The 21124-nt window shown below is 39.3% G+C and overlaps 1 protein-coding gene across 1 annotated transcript in view; it reads left to right on the top strand.

The window, feature by feature from the left end:
• Positions 1-21124, top strand: part of MRC1 (mannose receptor C-type 1) — a 113863-nt gene that overhangs the window by 21449 nt on the left and 71290 nt on the right. The window contains exons 4-6 of the mRNA XM_070381894.1: positions 3072-3236; positions 9793-9906; positions 16414-16560. Of these exons, the coding sequence (XP_070237995.1) occupies positions 3072-3236; positions 9793-9906; positions 16414-16560 (426 nt within the window). The remainder of the gene's footprint in view (positions 1-3071; positions 3237-9792; positions 9907-16413; positions 16561-21124) is intronic.

Raw genomic sequence — 21124 nt, 5'->3', positions numbered from 1 at the left:
GCATTTTATTTTATGTTGGCTGTCAACTAGCAGATTCAATCCAGGAAGATGAGGTCCCAGCTATTGACCTAGTGACATTTTGTATATGCTCTTCATTGTCCTTTTTATTGTTTATGGTAATGTTTTCCTTCTATTTAGACATTTATTTTCAAGTATCAGGGCAACAGGAAAAGGAAAAGCCCCCTTTCTCTCAGTTCCTCATAGCTTGCAATTTTAGCTCTCAGTATCTGTTGTGCTGGTTTACTGTGGGAATTTGTACAATTTGGGGAGATAGAGGGTCAGCAAACCTATGCATTCATTGAGAAATAAGTTTTAGTTCTTTGATTTAAAGTGAAAAATATTCTTTCTTTAAATGAAGAGAAAAGTCTTGTATTTTTTCTTTGTTCATTTATATCCCTTTTCTTCATTCCTAGATGAGAAATCATCCCCCCCTTTTTCTTTATTTTTCTTTTTTATTTTTTTTTTAATTTTATTTTATTTTTAAACTTTAAATAATTGTATTAGTTTTGCCAAATATCGAAATGAATCTGCCACAGGTATACATGTGTTCCCCATCCTGAACCCTCCTCCCTCCTCCCTCCCCATACCATCCCTCTGGGTCGTCCCAGTGCACTAGCCCCAAGCATCCAGTATCGTGCATCGAACCTGGACTGGCAACTCGTTTCTTACATGATATTTTACATGTTTCAATGTCATTCTCCCAAATCTTCCCACCCTCTCCCTCTCCCACAGAGTCCATAAGACTGTTCTATACATCAGTGTCTCTTTTGCTGTCTCGTACACTGGGTTATTGTTACCATCTTTCTAAATTCCATATATATGCGTTAGTATACTGTATTTATGTTTTTCCTTCTGGCTTACTTCACTTATATTTCACACTTTCTACCACAATACAAGCCAAACTTCCAAGTTTCTAAAAATATTTATTTAAAATAGCTTCCTCTTCAAATAAACCTCAAATCAGTCTTGTTTGAATCATCTCACTTACATGGAGAAAATTCCAATTACACATTAAACTAGTAAGATCTCAAATTACATTAAGTTAAATTTAACATTACTAACTCAAATGTATTTTTATATAAAAATATAATGATTTTATAGTTAAAACATCTTAGAAATGTCTCTGCTGTTGCCCAGATGAACTGTTGACATATTTATCTTCCTCTTTAGTGTTTCATGGACCTTAAATTTCATATCATACTGTGTGGTAAGTGTAAGAAAAAGGTCACTTCCTTGTCAGATACAAAGAATTGCAATTATATGCATATATAAAGTGTAGTCTATATGTGTATATAGAGAGTAAGCTATATGCATATATAGTGTAGACTGTATGCGATATATGATGTTGGCTATATGCATATGAATGGAGAAGGCAATGGCACCGCACTCCAGTACTCTTGCCTGGAAAATCCCATGGATGGGGGAGCCTGGTGGGCTGCATTCCATGGGGTCGCTGAGGGTCACACACGACTGAGCGACTTTACTTTCACTTTTCACTTTCCACTTTCCTGCATTGGAGAAGGAAATGGCAACCCACTCCAGTGTTCTTGCCTGGAGAATCCCAGGGATGGGGGAGCCTGGTGGGCTGCCATCTATGGGGTTGCACAGAGTCAGACACGACTGAAGTGACTTAGCAGCAGCATATGCATATGCATATGAATACTATAGGCTCTATACACATGGCCAACTGTCCAGTTTCTTAGCAAATTGAATACTTCTCAGAAAATCTGAGAAGTAACATAATTTTTCTCTCTTCCTTACAAATAAATGAAAGGGTTATGACTTCACATGACTTGTAAGTAGAATTTTATATTACTTAAAAGACGAAAGAAAAGTTTTTATAACACAAAGCACAGAAAGATATTTCAATTGTTGACTCATTTCCCAATCATCTTATATGCAAAATGCTATCAGTAATGCTTATTCATCTATATTATTGGCCTTTCATAGAATATTGCCAAGTTTATAGAATATATTGGGAAGTGTAAAGTAGCAAAGGAAAAAAATAAGGTAAAAATTTAAAAATTATTTTACTCTGAAGGAAAAAAAACTAATGATAAGCTATTACTGAGAGGTACCAACATGTAATATTCTGCTTTCCTTGTAGCTCAGTTGGTAAAGAATCTGCCGGTAATGCAGGAGACCGGGTTCAATTCCTGGGTCAGGAATATCCCCTGGAGAAGGAAATGTCAACCCACTCCAGTGTTCTTGCCTGGAGAATCCCATGGACAGAGGAGCCTAGTGGGCTACAGTCCATGGGGTCTCAAGAGTTGGACACAACTTAGGGACTAAACCACCACAATGTGTAATATATTCTAGAGATTAGAAAATGAGACTCCAGAAGCTATTGCTTTAATTAAAGATCAAATCACGAGTGAGTGACAGAGCCTGGAGGCCAGTTCTGCTCAGTCTGTGAAATCCGTGGCCTTTGCCTGTAATGCCTGTGTCTTTGGTCTAAAAAGACCAAACTAGAAAGTGCAGGTGACATATACATTGACACAAGAAGACATATTTATTTTCTCTTCTCTTTCTTGTTTTTCTAGATTAAGGAAGTTGGGTTGTTATCTCTATTCTTTTTTTTTTTTTTTTTTTTAAAGAACCACACATTTGTTTGGCTACACCGCATCTTAGTTGAGGCATGCCGGATCTAGTTCCCTGACCAGGGGTTGAACCTGACCGAGTTCAAGTCCCTTGCTCTGAAAGTGAGTCCCTTAGCCACCAGATCACCAGGGAAGTCCCTGTTACTACTGTTCTTAATCTTTGTATTTGCCTCACTTCTCAACTCATCTGATCTCTAGCATCCTAATGGAAAAACAGACAAATATCTTTCCTTTCTTTCTTAAAGCACATGAAAGAAATGCAATGCGGTGGATCTTTGGAAAATTCCCCATCTTCATTTCAGGAGTCAAGACAATTTCATAGTCACTTTAAACCTAAGTAAAAGAAAGAATAAAAGGAAAAGAAATACAATGTTTTAGGCATTAGTACTACCAAGATTGTTTAAAAAATATTGTTCCCTGAAAATCCTTTCCCTGGGTAATGTAATCAATTCCTTTTGGCTTCTTTTGCAGTTGAAGGCAGTGAAAGCTTATGGACTAAGGATCCATTGACCAGCATTTACTATCAGATAAATTCCAAAGCTGCTTTAACTTGGCACCAGGCGAGGAAGAGCTGCCAACAACAGGATGCCGAACTCTTGAGCATCACAGAGATACATGAGCAGACATACCTGACAGGTAATGATGTGAAATGAAAACAAAGTTGTGAGGTCATGATTGTTGTCTTTCTATGTGTGCATGCATGCTCAGTTGCTCAGTTGTGTCCAACTCTTTGCGACCCCATGGACTGCCAGACTCCTCTGTCCTTGGAATTTTCCAGGCAAGAATACTGGAGTGGGTTGCAGTTTAACTTAAAAGCAGATAGCACAAATAATTATAGATATCATGATCGAGTCAGTCCTAAACAGATGGTGCAGGAGGCATGACAAATGTGAAACCTGTAAAAGACACCTGAAGTGACAAATAGGTTTTGTCTCATGACCCAACTTTTTAAAATCTGTTTATTTTTTAATTGAAGGATAATTGCTTTACATAATTTTGTTGCTCTCTGTCAAACCTCGACATGAATCAGCCATAGGTGTACATATGTCCCCTCCCTCTTGAACGTAGCCAACTTTCTTCTATTAGTTGTGACAGTGTCTGGAACCTGTGCTGAGAAGGATTCTGAGGATTAATCTGGGCTCAGAGTAGAAGATGCCACGATCAATTAGCAATGTTTTAGACACAAGACATGGGTGCCAGACAGGTCAGGTATTCTAGGTGTAGCCTCAAGTCAGTGGTTTTCCATTAGCATTGAAGAATTTACTCCCACCACAAACAGGGACAAGAGCTGGTTTTTTTTTTTTTTTGACCTCCTAGCTCTCAAATTCCCAGACTACTGGTTTTCAGGTCTTACTGTTTCTACAATTTTTTTTTTTTTAAGCATTGGTTTATATGTGAAAATGAAAAGAATTAGTGTTTGCTTGAGATGAGAAGTTCTGTTTTAACTTCTGTAATCCACACTCGGGGAACAGAGAGATCAGGACCAGAAATAAGTATGAGATTAAGAGCATCCCCCATTTCCTGCTCTAGAGTCTCTCCTCCCATTCACCTTGACCCTGCTTCTAGCTTAATCTATCTCTGTTCTGGTCACCACCATGTTGAAAAAACCCTTAGTGGCTTCTCGTTTCTTATCAAATAATTAACAACACATCTTTGCCTGACTTCCAAGGGCTGTCACCTGTCCACTGAGAGCTGCTCCCCATTGTGCTTTTCACAGTCTTGACAAAAGAAAAGTTTTGGGTTTCTCATCTAATGTCTCATACTTTCTCACCTCCACATCTGTTTCCATGGCATTTTTTTGTATCTGGGATTCCCCACATGTTATCCAGTTGAAAGGCAATCTTCTCCCTTTCTGTCTGCATTTCTCTTATTTGTCTACCAGTTTTATAAAAGTTACTTATATATGTTCTACTTCCCCTAATATTCATTTGTTTTAAATTCATTCATCATTCTACAAGGTGGTATCTGTGCATGGGGCACTGTTCTAGGTCTTAGGGACATAATGATACCAAAGCCAGTCATATCCTGTCCACGTGGAGCTTAAAGTTCAATGGGGAAAACACATAAACAAGAAAACAAACAAATAAATACAAATTATCATTAAATGCCACAGAGAGAGCAAACTGAATGCTGTGTAGAAAAAGGATTGGAGGGGCAGACGGCTGAAAGTGAGGGATGTCTTGTGACTAGGTATGTCCCCACCCCCAGAGAGATTCACAGCAGAACCTTCCAAGGAAGACAGTATTGAAGAATATTTGCTAACTGACAAATGAGGATGCAACACAAGAAAAGCAATTATTTAGAAATTCAGCCTCACATTTGGACCAGTGGTCAGTTTATGGCAAGAAGACAATGGTTCTTAAGTGTGAAGTTGCTTATCCATCACTAGGGAACTTTGTTAAAGTGAAGCTGCCTGGGTGCACACCCCCAGAGAATGTAGATTAGTAGGTGTAATGTGGGAGCCCAGGAATCTGCATATGATCAGTTTTCCAGGTGATTCTGGGGCAAGTGGATGAGGACCACACTTGGTAAAACACTATATTCAGTACCCGCTGTGTCAAAAACGCCTACTGATTCCATCTGCCTGGACAGCAGGCAGCAGAGCTCAGAGGTGTAGGGCACAGACTTAGGAGCCTGACTGCCTGAGCCCCTGATCTGTGAAGCTGGGGGATCTTGGGGGTAATACCTGAGGCTTTTATGCTGCAGTGATATCATCTGTTAAGGGAGAAAGTGTGTGTTACCTGGTATGGGGGACAGAGTTGTCCCCAGCCTTACCTCATTATCTAGGACTTTGCTTTCTCCAACTCTTTTTGGATGATATCTCCATCAAGTGAAACACATTTCTCCTATAAGTTACTATTTTTAAACTGAATTTCAAGATGCTGGTTGCATCCTATTTTAGGTAGAAAAAAATGTAACATGCGTTATATTTTAGTACAACTTTGTGAAATATACAAGGCATTATTAGGAAAGATTTTTCTGCTTCTTGCCCATTTCTGAGGACTAAATCATGAAAACTGGCTCCACTGTAATGAAAGCTTTATTGCAATAGTTAGGCACCAAGTACAACTTTGACAACACCAAGTATAACATTTTTCCTAGTAGTGTAACTGCAGCTGCCATTTTCTTTCCGGCGTTAGTAAGGAAACTGAAGACAGAAAAGCGCTGTGACCTCACCGGGGTGTTGTCCTGGTCTGTGTTGGTCTTTGGGGCCTTTGTATGTAGTGTTGGGACAAAGTACAGAGGGATTAATGTTTATAACCATGTATCAAGATAAGGAGAAGAGGAAAACAGACAGAGATAGATGAAATTTATGTAAATGATGAAGGAAGAGAAATGATGAGCTGACAATCCTGGTGTGATGTGTGCTGGCTTGCATGGGTGAGAGAAAACTCTATCAGTTGAAATGGTTTCACTTGGCTTTTTTTTTTTTTAATGGGTCTGTTTGTGTGTTGTGTTATCTTGACTCTTCTGAGTTTTGCTTGTTTTCTGGCTTTCCAGAAGCGAAGGGACAGAGCACAGGTTACTTTTGGACTCTCTTTCCAGCTGCCTAGAGCAAAGGGGCCACGTGGGCAGGACAGCATCACTGCCCCAGCCCTCCGCTCACTTCCACATTTCTGGCTCCAGCTCTGCTATCAGGTGCTGGCTGCAGGAAATGCTTCCCTAATCAGCAAGGGCTATTATTGTGTCCTCAGGGGAGCAAACAAGCCCAAAGAGATTTCGAGGCAGAGTTCACCTCAGATACTTAGCTGAATCTCACCCAAGCCTCTGGAATTTCAGTCAGCAAATTTGAATTGAAATCCGGGTAAGAATGACTTCTCCAATGAGATGTGTAGCATTTCCTGCCTTTTCTTTTTTTTTCTTTTTTTTTAGTCATACTGCACAGCATCTTAGTTCCCTGACAAAAGATCAAACCCATGCCTCTGCATTGGAAGCACGGAATCTTAACCTTTGTACCACCAGGGAAGTCCCTCCTGCTTTTCCTTAAGTTAGAAATACCAAGCATGAGGGGACAAAAGGAGTCTGAGGGAGAATTTAAAAATTAATACAGACTTTTATTTTTCTGGAAAGAAGGTATTCATGACATTTGGAATTTATTGGCATAAATTGGCGAAGACTCTAGAAAATGAAGGTGTGAGTAGGAGATTGTCATTCATTCCATTCTGGGAAGTAGATCACTAAAATTTTTTAAAAGCCACAAATACAATAGTTATACTTTTAAAATAAAATATGATTTATTTTATGTGAGAATTTTTAAGAGTAAATTTCATTTGACACAAAGGTATAAGCCTCTTTAATGACTCTGAGATCAAATCAGCTATTATTTATTAAACAGCTTTTGTGTGTCAGACACAGCTTTATTTCTAAAGCTGATGCTAAAACTGGTAAATAAGAATTACTGTCTTCACTTTATAGACAAAGTAACAGAAGGGGGGATGAGTTAAGAATTTTGCCTTATCCCAGATGTTCAGAAAATAACTGAATTGGAATTCAGCTCTGTCTTTCCATTACACTCTGCCCAGGTCTCACTCACAAAATAAGCAAAGATCTGATGGTCCCCAATGCATGAAGGAGAATTCTTAATTTAGATGTCAACAGCCCCTTGTTCTAGAAAATTCATTCTAGTAAACTGGCAATCTGATTTCACATTATCTGCTGAAGGCAATGGCACCCCACTCCAGTACTCTTGCCTGGAAAATCCCATGGATGGAGGAGCCTGGTAGGCTGCAGTCCATGGGGTCACTAAGAGTCGGACATGACTGAGCGACTTCCCTTTCACTTTTCACTTTCATGCATTGGAGAAGGACATGGCAACCCACTCCAGTGTTCTTGCCTGGAGAATCCCAGGGATGGGGGAGCCTGGTGGGCTGCCATCTATGGGGTCGCACAGAATCGGACAGGACTGAAGCAACTTAGCAGCAGCAGCAGCAGCTGGGTTAATGGCTTCTGCCCAGCAGCCAATTCTTACATCACCCATCGTCACTTCATTGTCTCTTCTACTTCTGCCCTCAAAAATGTTGGGACACTCAATTAAATCTTCAGTTCTTGAAACTGATTTATAACTATGCATGTGCACAAATAGGATTTGCAGAACTGAAATAAGATACAGGAAGTGAAATTGGCTTGTTTACTCTGATTGTTTTTGCCAGTTTCCTATGGTGGTAGCTGGAGAACACATTGGACCACAGTATAGAAAAGAAAAATATGGTGTAATATTGGACATTACTATGTCTTATAACTAAGTTTAAAAGTAGGTATTAACCATTTCAGACAATGCATGCATAATAATTAAACATTAAAAAGTTTAGCATGTGGAATTGATGCTTTGTGTATTAATACTAAAAACATTTGGTAATCTTTTTTATGAAATTACAAACACATTAGAGAAAAAATTGTGGAAGATACTCATCAGGTTTAAGTGACATATTTAATACAGAGTTTGAAATTTGTCAGTTGCACTTTTTGTCAACTCTAATTCAGCGTGGAGTGGTGGTTGTAGTTGCTAAGTCATGTCTGACTCTTTGCAATCCCATGGACTGCAGCCTGACAGTCTCCTCTGTCCATGGGATTATCCAAACAAGAACACTGGAGTGGGTTGCTGTTTCCTTCTCCAGGGGATCTTCCCGACTCAGGGATCGAACCCAAGTCTCCTGCATTGGCAGATGCATTCTTTACCATTGAGCCACTTCAGTTCAGTTCAGTTTAGTCACTCAGTTGTGTCTGACTCTTTGCAACCCCATGAATCACAGCATGCCAGGCCTCCCTGTACATCACCAACTCCTGGAGTTCATTCAAACTCATGTCCATCAAGTCCATGATGCCATCCATCCATCTCATCCTCTGTCGTCCCCTTTTCCTCCTGCCCCCAATCCCTCCCAGCATCAGAGTCTTTTCCAATGAGTCAACGCTTCGCATGAGGTGGCCAAAGTACTGGAGTTTCAGCTTTAGCATCATTCCTTCCAAAGAACTCCCAGGGCTGATCTCCTTCAGAATGGACTGGTTGGATCTCCTTGCAGTCCAAGGGATTCTCAAGAGAGTCTTCTCCAACACCACAGTTCAAAAGCATCAATTCCTCGGTGTTCAGATTTCTTCACAGTCCAACTCTCACATGCATACATGACCACTGGAAAAACCATAGCCTTGACTAGACGGACCTTTGTTGGCAAAGTAATGTCTCTGCTTTTCAATATGCTATCATTAACTCTTTAATCAACTAAAAAGAATATATAGAGAACAACAGATCTAATTTTTTTTAAGTTATAAGTAATAAAAGGTTAGAGTTTTTTAACATAGGAGGGCTGAGGTCCATGTTGCTTCTGTTTTGTTCTTTATTCCATCTCAAGCCAAGCACAGACTTTGAAACATTGTAATTAGGATTTATTAACTGCCTAAATGGGCTTCCCAGTGGCTCAATGGTAAAGAATCTGCCTGCAATGCAGGAGACGCAGGAGACCCAGGTTTGGTACCGGGATTGGGAAGATCCCCTGGAGGAGGGCATGGCAACTCACTCCAGTATCTTGCCTAGAGAATCCCATGGACAGAGGAGTCTACAGTCCATGGGGTCACAAGAGTCGGACAGGACTGAAGCAAGTAAGCACGTACGGGCAACTACCTAAATAAAACATTGTTTGTAGGAGAACAAGCACATAGTGTTTAGATTTTAATCATCATCTTCATGAGGAAAAAATTGATTTTTAAAAATATCAATAAAAGATTCTGAGAGTAAGTTCTGAAATATGAGGGCAGGGTAACAAGAGTGATGGATTGAAATGTGTATTCAACTTCTCATGATAGGAAATGGTGACTTTTATACAAAATCAATCTTATTTTTTCTCTAAAATGTACTAAACATGTTTTGGTTTGAAGATAGTCTGAGAGAGTCTTCTCCAAATTAAAAGCATGTTCACATGATCCTGTAATAGTCATCAACATGATGGGGGCTGAGGCCTGGTCATATCTGAGTTAGACTCCCAACAAGGACATTCCTTGCTTATCTATGTTCTTAACTTAGATGTTACCAGTGGAGGTAACAGTTGTACTTGCTTTTAGGTTGTTAGGCTACTCAGAGGAGATTTGCAAGACATGATTTTCATGACTTCTCTCTAATACATTTTGATTCAAGTACTTAATTCTGAATTTTATTTCACCATCTTTTCTGAGTGACAGTTTTTGTTTTGCTTCTGTCTTATAGGTTTAACCAATTCTCTGACTTCAGGACTCTGGATTGGACTAAACAGTCTAAATTTCAACAGTGGATGGCAGTGGAGTGGGGGCAGTCCGTTCCGATATTTGAACTGGTTACCAGGTAGGATTAAGCGTGTCTGATTTAATCGGTGGGATTAAGCTGGTTGAATTCATATACATTTAATTTATCTTGGTACCTTGGAGATCTCCATCAGCTCACGTGTAGATCACGAAGGGCATAATTGGGAGACTTCATCAAATGCAGTCCATTTCTTACCTTGCTTAGAAACCTGCCAGCTAGATTCGAATACACTAAAATTATAAGGATATTCCAGCTTTCTGGGGAAAGGACTTGTCTGGAAGGATTATTGCACAAATCAATACAGGACTCAAAAGTATATATTCTCAGAGTATCCTTGATGCTCTAGGTATTATATTCAAATATTTTATTTTATATTTATGAGATATTTATATAATATATAATGCTACATATTATATTCAAAGATTTTATGCATATTTGTTTACATCTACACACACTATGAATTTAAGAAATTTAAATTATTTTGGGCTGGAGAATTTCTCATTATCTTGAGCCATGAGATATTTGCCATATTTCTGTCATCGTGATCATGATCTGAAAGTCTACACTAACACCATTTTCTCCTGTTTTTAATTAAATAGAGTTGGATTAAAAATAATTCCAGCCACAGGTTGTAATATTCCGTACTAGCATTATCATTCATGAACAATTTTGTTAACAATTTGTGGTTTAGTTGTCAAAAAACACAGGGGACAATCAAGCCTGCAATAGCTTTCCAGTTTTTTGAAGGGCAGAGAAGGCTCTGAACTAATTTCTTCATTGTCATAACATAGAGGTTCAGTTCAGTTCAGTTGCTCAGTCATGTCCGACTCTTTGTGACCCCATGGACTGCAGCATGCTAGGCTTCCATGTCCATCACCAACTCCTGAAGTTTACTCAAATTCATGTCCCTTGAGTTGGTGATGCCATCCAACCTTCTCATCTTCTGTCATCCCCTTCTCCTCCCACCTTCATTCTTTCCCAGCATCAGGGTCTTTTCAAATGAGTCAGTTCTTCCCATCAGGAGGCCAAAGTATTGGAGTTTCAGCTTCAGCATCAGTCCTTTCAATGAATATTCAGGACTGATTTCCTTTAGGATGGACTGGTTTGATCTCCTTGCTGTCCAAGAAGACTCTCAAGAGTCTTCTCCAACACCATAGTTCAAAAGCATCAATTCTTTGGCGCTCAGCTTTTCTTACAGCTCAACTCTCACATCCATACATGACTACTGGGAAAACCATAGCTTTGACAGAGAGATAACAGAATATAAAAGGAGACTAAATGATAAAGATGCAACTACATATACAGCAATTATTCTGAGAAAACAAAGGACCGGTGATGACAAAAAGTCTTCCATCTTATCCACCAATACCAACCCTTGTTAGTCACTTCCTGAGGCAGTGGTCCTCAGCCTTTTTGACACCAGGGACTGGTTTTGTGGAAGACAGTTCTCTCATGGACCAAGAAGGAGGAGTAATGGTTTTGGGTTCATTCAAGAACATTACATTTATTGTGAACTTTACTTCTGTTGTTATTATATTAGCCCCACCTCAGATCAGCAGGCATTAGATCCCCGAAGTTGGGGACCCCTGAGGCATTCTCTACTGAGTATGATTCTAAACTCCCAACCCACATTCCATCCTGTACTAATCTTGATTTATTAGGAAAGTGTGCAGGAAAGGATTAGTGACGTCTGCAGTAGGTGTGGGAAAGGATGGGTCATGTCTATTTATCATTTCTGTGATGGAAAATACTGGTGTGGTGTTTTTTCATATGATCAGAGTTCTTTTTAAAGCCATTGAATGATTTTTGCTTTTGGCTTAGAGGATTAAACTCTCCACTTTCTATGTTACAGTCTTATGATATTGAAAAGAAAAAGAAAAGCTTTGAAATAAGTAGGTGATATTTGGAATATGCTAAAACGTGAGAGGGGATTTTTTAGAGGAGACATGTTGATTTAAACATTAGATTTTACTCTGCAATTTGATTTTCAATGTATTGCTTCAGTGCACGATGGTCACGAGTCTGTCATTAGCATTAGCTCTGCTCTCCTCTGGATGTGGGAAGTAAGCGTTGCTGCAGGGGAATATAAGATGTGCTTTTTTAGGAGTGAGAATTTGATTTGTCTGCCTTCTGACTCAGTCAAGTTAAATTGGAGACTTCCAGTTGACTCAGTCAGATGATTGGATAATAATTATTTATTGGAGGATTAGAGTTTATTCTTTGCTGCTTAATTGTTATAGATTGTTAGATCATTTTATTACTCAGTTTGAAGTGACAGTTATTGTTAGATTTAACCATTTGCATTCTAAGAGTTCAGTGAGAAAATTGAAGGGTTAACTTTGGTGAAAGTGAGGAATAAAATTAGAATATTAATGAGAAAAGAGATGTCCTTTCTTACTAAATCAAATTCCTGAGAAGTAGGTTTGAGATTAAATCAACTTCTGAAATGAGAGTTTCTTCAAACAAAAATTAGAAACCTTGTGGGATATTAGAAGTGGTTAATTGTATAAACTGTTTAATCAGCATTCAGTTTAGTACTTCCAAAGTAATACATCTATTAAAGTGCATCTACATTTTTTTTTTTAAGTGCATCTACATTTTAAGTAACAATATTTTATATAAATGACATGGAAGTGTGAATGCAAATATGTAACTATAGTAACCATTTAAGACAAATAATTGATATATTAAAGTTGGTATTGGTGTTCTATTGGTAAATAGCTATATCACTATGATTTAATAGTTTATATATTAGTTAAGTACTACTAGCTGTGAAATATTGTTTCTTGAAAGTTTCTTTCTAGTACTGGTACCTTATCTGTTAGTTCAGTTATAGTGGAAGTTTGGCCATAATACCAACACATTTAAAAAGGTTTATCCTCATCACTAACAGTTTTTTCTTTCTGTGCTATTCAAGCAACTTCAAAACACTTTTGACAAAGGTTTTATGGAGCAGGTAATGTGATTCCATCTTGCAGGAAGGGAAAGTGTGGCCCAGACCCAGTTTGTATACATGGTCAGAAGTGACCAAGCAGAGTCATAAAGAAAGTGTGACTCATCATCCTGTCTTCTCTTGGGAGCTGCAGCTAGCTTTTCCAGTCCTGGTTTTAAAATCATATATTAAAGTGATAGAAAAGCATGAGAAATGTGGGTATTGATCCTTGTATCAAGTGCATTCGCCAAGCTGACTTGACCTGGTGTTTTAATCATTTTCTAGTAAGCAATGGGATGAGAGGTTAGCTGTTAAAAATATTCTTCAATAGGCTGAGTTTAAAATCTTGAGAGAGAGTCTGAGCTCTTGGGAATACTTTGTCAGCATTTAGGGTGGCATATTACTACCTCTACGCTTCTGGCTTAGCTAAAGAATCCACCTGCATTGCAGAGTTACAGGAGATGCAGGCTTGATCCCTGGGTGGGTAAGATCCCCTTAAGGAGGGTGTGGCAACCCACTACAGTGTTCTTGCCTGGAGAATCCCACGGACAGAGGAGCCTGATGGGCTACAGTCCATAGGGTCACAAAGAGATGGACATGACTGAAGCAACTGAACACACATTGCTACTTCTAGCAGCTCTTCCTGTAAGTGCATGCAGAGAAGCGCAGCCCTTAGCACAGCAGCCATTGCTGCGCGTCATTACTCTGTAGTCTGTAACCAGGCAACAGGTCCTGCTCAGCCATTGGTCAGTGCCTCAGTGGAATCTTCCCACAAGCAACCAACCATCAAAAAAGGACAGTTAGTGAGGAGATTCAGACAACAGTGGAGTGGTGGTCTGAGGTGGATCGCGGTTTCTCCCTGAGACCCTTCACTCACTTGGCCTTGGGCCAGAGGGCTGGGGGCTGTGTCTTGCTGGGCTCCAGAGCCCCCACCAAGGCCAGCCACTAGCCTTGGCCTGGGCCTTGAGGCAGTGGCGAACCTCTCCCTGTTCCTGCCTCTGTGACCTCGTGGTGGTGGCAGTCTGCCTGGGTCACAGTCTGTGGGACCTGGTCTCCCCTCTTTGGGTGGCCTGAGGAGCCTGAGGGCCAGTTGGGCTGGATACCTAGCTCCCTTCAGAGATGACAGCTGGGCAGAGTCAGGGGACCTGGTCCTGAGGGAGCCATCAACTGAGCTCTGCCTCTGCTTAGCCAGGACTGGGACCTTGGAGAGTCAAAGTTGTGCCTTTTTTTATCAGGACAGAGAATAACATTCGTTTGGTACAGATTTGCTTCCCTGATGGCTCAGACAGTAAAGAACCTGCCTGCAATGCAAGACATGGGGGTTCAAAGGCTGGGTCGGAGATCCCTTGCCTGAGAATCCCACAGACAGAGGAGCCTGGCGGGGTACAGTCCATGGGGTTGCAAAGAGTTGGACATGACTGATGGACTAAGTGGGGACTTCAGTAACTTTGGGGTTCTTGGGGGCACGAGACACCTATCCTCTTACATGGTCCTACAGTAAACAATTCTCTGTTCCAAACTCCAATGTTTTTTAGTATTGTTTGTCCTCCCTGTGCATCGGGGCACACGGACTTGCATTTTTGGTGACATTCTTCTCTTTTTCTCCTCCTATTGCCATCTTTCCTGCCTCTTCTTTCTAACTAGAAAAATTTCCCATGTCCAGCTAGTCTCTAAGCTGGTCCTCACAGTTAGCTTGACTTAGGTTTTGGGGAGGGTATTGACTATGTAGAATATGGCTAGTTTGAAATATTGTGTTAGTTCAGTTGCTCAGTCATATCCAACTCTTTGCGACCCCATGGACTGCAGCATGCCAGGCCTCCCTGTCCATCACCAACTCCTGGAGTTTACTCAAACTCATGTCCATTTAGTCGGTGATCCCATCCAACCATCTCATCCTCTGTCGTCCCCTTCTCCTCCTGCCCTCAATCTTTCCCAGCATTGGGGTCTTTTCAAATGAGTCAGTTCTTCTCACCAGGTGGCCAAAGTATTGGAGTTTCACCTTCAGCATCAGTCCTTCCAATGAATATTCAGGACTGATTCCCTTTAGGATGGACAGGTTGGATCTCCCTGCAGTCCAAGGGACTCTCAAGAATCTTCTCCAACACCACAGTTCACAAGCATCAGTTCTTTGGCACTCAACTTAAAAGCCCAACTCTCACATCCATACATGACTACTGAAAAAACCATAGCTTTGACTAGATGGGCCTTTGTTGGCAAAGTAATATCTCTGCTTTTTAATATGCTGTCTAGGTTGGTCATAACTTTTCTTCCAAGGAACAAGTGTCTTTTAATTTCCTGGCTGCAGTCACCATCTGCAGTGATTTTGGAGCCCCAAAAAGTAAAGTCTGCTACTGTTTCCATTGTCTCCCCATCTATTTGCTGTGAAGTGATGGGACCAGATGCCATGATCTTAGTTTTCTGGATGTTGAGTTTTAGGCCAAACTTTTCACTCTCCTTTTTCACTTTAATCAAGAGGCACTTTAGTTCTTTGCTTTCTGCCATAAGGGTGGTGTCTTCTGCTTATCTGAGGTTATTGATATTTCTCCAAGCAATCTTGATTCTAGCTTGTGCTTCATCTAGCTCAGCATTTCTCATGATGTACTCTGCATAGAAGTTAAATAAACATGGTGACAATATACAGCCTTGACTTACTCTTTTCCCTATTTGGAAGGAATAGGGAAGTTGTTGTTCCATGTCCAGTTCTAACTGTTGCTTCCTGACCTGGATACAGGTTTCTCAAGAGGCAGGCCAGGTGGTCTGGTATTCCCATCTCTTTAAGAATTTTCCACAGTTTGTTGGGATCCACACAACAAACTCTTGTTATTTACCCCGCTATCATACATAAAATGAGGGGCTTCCCTGGTGGTTCAGATGGTAAAGAGTCCACCTGCAGTGCAGGAGACCTGAGTTCAATCCTTGGTTTAGGAAGATCTCCTGGAATAAGAAATAGCAGCCCACTCCAGTATTCTTGCCTGGAAAAATTCCATGGACAGGGGATTCTGGCAGGCTCAGTCCACGGGACTGCAAAGAGTCAGACACAACTGAGTGACTAACACTTTCAAACTTTAACTTTCATACATAAAATAGCCCAGTGTGAAAACTGTTCACGGTTTAAGATTTAGCTTTATTATTTGATCTCGTCGGGGGAAAAAGTTATTTCAAAGAAGTAAACTTACTGAGGCTTCCTTGGGCCAGTGGTTGGGATTTTGCCTTCCAGTGTATGGGGTACAGGTTCAGTGCCTGGTTAGAGAGTTGGGATCCCATGTGCCTTGCAGCCAAAAAAAAAACCCAAAATATAAAACAGAAGCAATATTGTTACAAATTCAATAAGAACTTTAAAGATGATCCACATCAAAAAAAAAAAAAAAAAGTTAAAAAACCAAAGAAATAAACTTGTATAATCAACATTTTAAGTACTGGGATGAACCAACAACGGAAAAACAAATAGTATCCAACATAGCTTTTGCTCTGTAGGCAGTAAATATTTCTTTGTGAATGTATAGCAAAAAACTGGGGATCCATTAAATGCCAAGGATAAACACATGAGGTTGTGAGGGACTATCTACTTGTCATACTATAGTAATCCTAATTTTATTTTATTTTTTTCTCCAAAGGAAGTCCATCAGCAGAACCAGGAAAAAGCTGTGTGTCACTTAATCCTGGAAAAAATGCTAAATGGGAAAATCTACAGTGTGTTCAGAAACTAGGCTATATTTGCAAAAAAGGCAACACCACTTTAAATCCTTTTGTTATCCCCTCAGGTAAGTGATCTATTTGATCTGAAGTACATAAAATAATTTAGAGGTCAAATGACAGCCTAGTCCTAACTGTCGGCAATGACAGGTTTGATCGATCATTTATGGAGGCAACTTAATGATATTCCTACAAATGTCTTTGTCTTGGTTGCTAACGTTTCCAGAGTGTTCTCAGGTGTTCCAGCAGGAGCAAAACCATTAATAAAAATTTTTAATAAATAAATAATTGTTAATAAAAATTTTATCTTCACAGTTGCCCTAGGTGGTAGGTATTATTATTCATGTGTTTTCAGTGAGGAAAAAGATACTCATAGGCTGTAAAAAATTTGCACATGTGACAGAACTGAAGTCCAAGCTAGGAAATCAATATCTGAAAAGGATGTTTTATTATGTCCTTGCTATGTAATGGCCTATCTGGGAGCCAGTGATATTTGTTTAACATAAACTGAAGTCTTCACTGAAATATAGTAAAACATCCCAGAAGTAGTAACTGAATTCTATATACAGGCTAGACCAGAGGGAAAAAGGGCAATTATGCTCTCTATTATAATTTTATAGAAGAATTAAACTACCAAGGCCAAACTGCATTCCTTCTTCAAACTAAGCAAAAGCGAACTAACTACACTTTTTTTCACCTTCAGCTGTTTTGGAGAGACACTTAAAACTTCAAAGAGACTTATGTATGTATGTATGTTCTCTGCTTGGGAAATCTGATAGTGTGGCATTCTTGACTTTTTTTTTCTCTGTGATTTTTAAAAGCAATTTCATTTATTTTAAAATATGATTGACATGGCTAGAAAGTCCAAGGTATGACATGATAAATAATAATTTCCTCCAGTGTCTTATTCAAATATGCATTTATTCTCTGAATAACTGTGTCTGAGTGTATATCCTTACCTAGTTATTCTATGACTATATAAATAAATACGTTTGTAATTATTTTTGTCTGTTTTATACAAATAGCAGCAGATAATACACTTTGCTCTACTTTTGTCACTTAATAACAATGTTGGGTGTTATTCCTTCTGGTACATAAATAGCTTCTATGTTCATTTTTATGGCTGTACATTAGCCATTGCAGGAAGAGACCATATTTTTTTTTGACTAGTCCTCTCCTAATGGAGCTTTAGTTTACTTCCATTTTTTTATTTTATAAGCAATGCTACAGTGAATAATTTTATACCTATGTGGTTTCATGTGTCTCATTATTCCTAGAAGTGGAATTGCTGAGGCAGAGTGTAGGTGTGTTTGGAACTTTAATGGATACAAATATGGCAGAGATTGCCAATGGATATAGATGAAGGTCCTGTTATTGGGTTTGATTATATTTTACAGGTTCACCCTTATAACTGTGGGCATGCCTTAGAGAGATTTCAGTAATTTTTATATTTCATCTCCTCTCTTCCTTCCATATGATAAATAGTATAATCCTCCCTCTTGGAAGAGCTCATATAATTCTCCTTCAGAAGATTTGGAATTGCCACTTTGGGAAAGAGGAGAATGGTGGTTTTATCATCCCTGGTATAGTAGGCAGAATTCTATAACTTGACTTTGTTCCTTAACCCTCCAGTTATAGTTTCCTACCGATTAAGTAGAAATACTAATAATACTTGTTCTCCTTGTGAATACTTGTTTATATTGTCAAGCACTCAGTCCATTATTCTTGTATCTCTTCAAGGCCTGTTACCGAACCAAACTTGGGTCTGCTAGCCCATGCACGGTAAAGCCAATGTACTGACATTAGGTTGCTGTGAAGGAAAGCGCAGTGTTTATTGCAGGTGACAAGCAAGGAGTCTAGGGCAGCTAGTGTGCAAAACACTTAAATCCTCAATATGTTTCAGCAAAGCATTTTTATTTATTCATTTACATTGGAGTATGATTGCTTTACAATGTTGTGTTAGTTTCTGCTGCACAACAAAGTGAATTGGCTATATGTATACATATACCCCTTCCCTCTTGAGTCTCCTTTCCATTGTCAACTCCCTGCCCCTCCAGTCCTACCCCTCTAGATCATCACAGAGCACTGAGCTGAGGTCCCTGTGCTATACAGCAGATCAGCAAAGCATCTTTAAAGGCTAGGTAAGGGAGGTGGATTGCAGGGTATGTGATAAGCTCAAGTACAATTCTCTGGTTGATGGTGAGGTATCAGGGCAGGGTCACAGGGGTTAATATTATCAATCCTTGGGCACCAACAGGTCTGAGGGCTACATGCCCATGATAATCAAGTAGTTAATTTCTTTCATTTGGTGGTGGTTTTAGCATCTGTAAAACAACTTATTAAACACTCAGAAGACACTGTTGTCTAGGTATTTCAGAGACAAGTTACAGCTGAGGATGTGGGAGTGGGGTCTGTTGAAGGCCCCATAAAGTCCTGCTGGGTTACATGCCTTATTTCACTTGTTAACTTTCACTTTCCATTAGTTTTTAAATTTTCTGTACTTCCTGGATTAGCATTCTGTCTTATTTATACACTCAAATAAGCCTGAGTTTGAAAAAACAAAGAGGAATATGAAGCACACGCAGTTGGTGACTCTCTTGAGCAAGAGTTCCACCTCATGTACTATTTGTCCTTGCAGTGCCACCCTGTTCATCCATGATTCCTGGGTCTCTGGGGCCGCACTGTCCAGTTCAGTAGCCTCTAACCACATGTGATCACTGAACACATGAAACACAGCTAGTTCCAAGAGAGTTATGCTATAGGTATAAAATATGCACTGGACTTCCAAGACATAGCATGACAAAAAAAGTTACCTCATTATTTTTAATTGACTATATGATCATGTTTTGAATATATTGGGTTAAATAAGATATATTTAAAACGAAAGCTACCTGTTTCTCTTGACTTGGGTACTAGCAAATTTACAATTCCATAGGTGGCTTCCATTTATGGATTTCCTTATGCCTCAATCAGATAGCATTGCTCTAGAGAAACAAGCCATCTTTTGTGTCTGCCCCAGGTAACCCCTCTTCATTGGTTGTTCTCATATTTTTTAATATTTTAGAAGTTTATCTGTTTAGTTTTTGAAGCCCTTAGAATATGCTGGCATTATTTTCAGCTTCTTGGGCAGCAAAATTAAAATATCCCACCAGAGGGCTCCAGAGAAATACTAAACTTTTTTTTTCTTGGTAACTACTGGAACTGTGTACAAGGAATATTTTCTAAAAATATGCATTTTTTGATGCAGATGTAAAGAACAGACCTGAGGATATGGGGTGAAAGGGAATGAGAGGGTGGGATGGATTGGCAGCAGCACTGACACGTGTACCATGTGTAAAACAGCTGGGGGGAAGCTGCTGCATATCACAGGGAGCTCAGTCCGGTGCTCTGTGATGACCTAGGGGATGGGATGAGGGCAGTGGGAGGTCCAAGAGGCAGGGAATGTATGTATGCATACAGCTGATTCCCACTGTTGTATAGCAGAGATAAACACAACCTTGTAAAGCAATTATATTCTAGTTAAAATTAACATATGCATTTTTCTATTATAATAATACAATGTTTGAATATCAGGACTGCTATTTACTTGAATGATGATTGTACACAAAATCTTGAGCTTATACAAAGGTGATGCAAACAGTCCCAGACTTTGAGAGAATATTGGACCAATGCATCAAATGACAAAGATACCTTATATTGAAACTTTACTAAGGCAGTACATTTGAGAATATTTCATATAAAACTTATAGAGATTGACATTTATTTGACAATATAGTTCCTCTTTAAGCAGGATATATTGCTCAGTTGCTCTCTAAAATAGTATCCATAAAATGGTAATAATAAGCTTTGTGTATTAAATATAACTTCAATTATTTTCCTGACAAATATTCATCACATTTATTCTGTGCCAGGCCCTATGTCATTTTAGGACGTATGGGGACAAATAAAGTGAGTCTCCTGCCTTCAGATGTTGTTACTGTCCCTTCCCCCACTCATTACTATTATAGTACATGTTTGTAATGTATCAATCATCAAGGTTATGAAATTTGACCCTAACTGTTAGTAGCAACAAATAGGATATTGGTCACTATTACTGATTTGATTAAATCATCATTGTTGTCATGTTTATAATTTATAGTCATATTATCTCAAATGTTTTCCAGTGCAGAAGAACACAGTGAGGATGGGTAGTTTAATATTAGTATTAATATTATTTACAATTTTTTATATATATGGATAGTTTGGTTCATGTGATGTGATTTGCTCATGGCAAATTCAGATTTTGGCTGAAAGACTTTGGAATTGAAATCCTTGTGATTTCTGCAATGTCACATGTCATCTTTTGGGAGAAAGTCAGTGGCAGTGAGTTGGTTCAGAGGCACAGGTGGCCAGCTCACAGTACCATGGTTTCAGAAGCTCCTTGGTGACTCCCCTACCTCCTACCCATTCTGTGCCCTGTGTCAACACATTTTTCTCCTGATTGCATTATGAGTTTTGCCCTCCTCTGAGGAATGAGTGGCTCCCTAATGTCCATAGAAGAGAAGTAAATTGAAATCTTTTTGAAAGATTTATTTATTTGGCTGCATTGGGTCTCAGTTGCAGCATGCAAGATCTTTGTTGCAGAGCACGGAC

This window comes from Bos mutus, chromosome 13 (assembly GCF_027580195.1).
Source record: "Bos mutus isolate GX-2022 chromosome 13, NWIPB_WYAK_1.1, whole genome shotgun sequence".
Taxonomy (NCBI): Eukaryota; Metazoa; Chordata; class Mammalia; order Artiodactyla; family Bovidae; genus Bos; species Bos mutus.
Note: the sequence above shows the minus strand (reverse complement) of the source record. Positions and strands in the feature narration are given on the sequence as shown.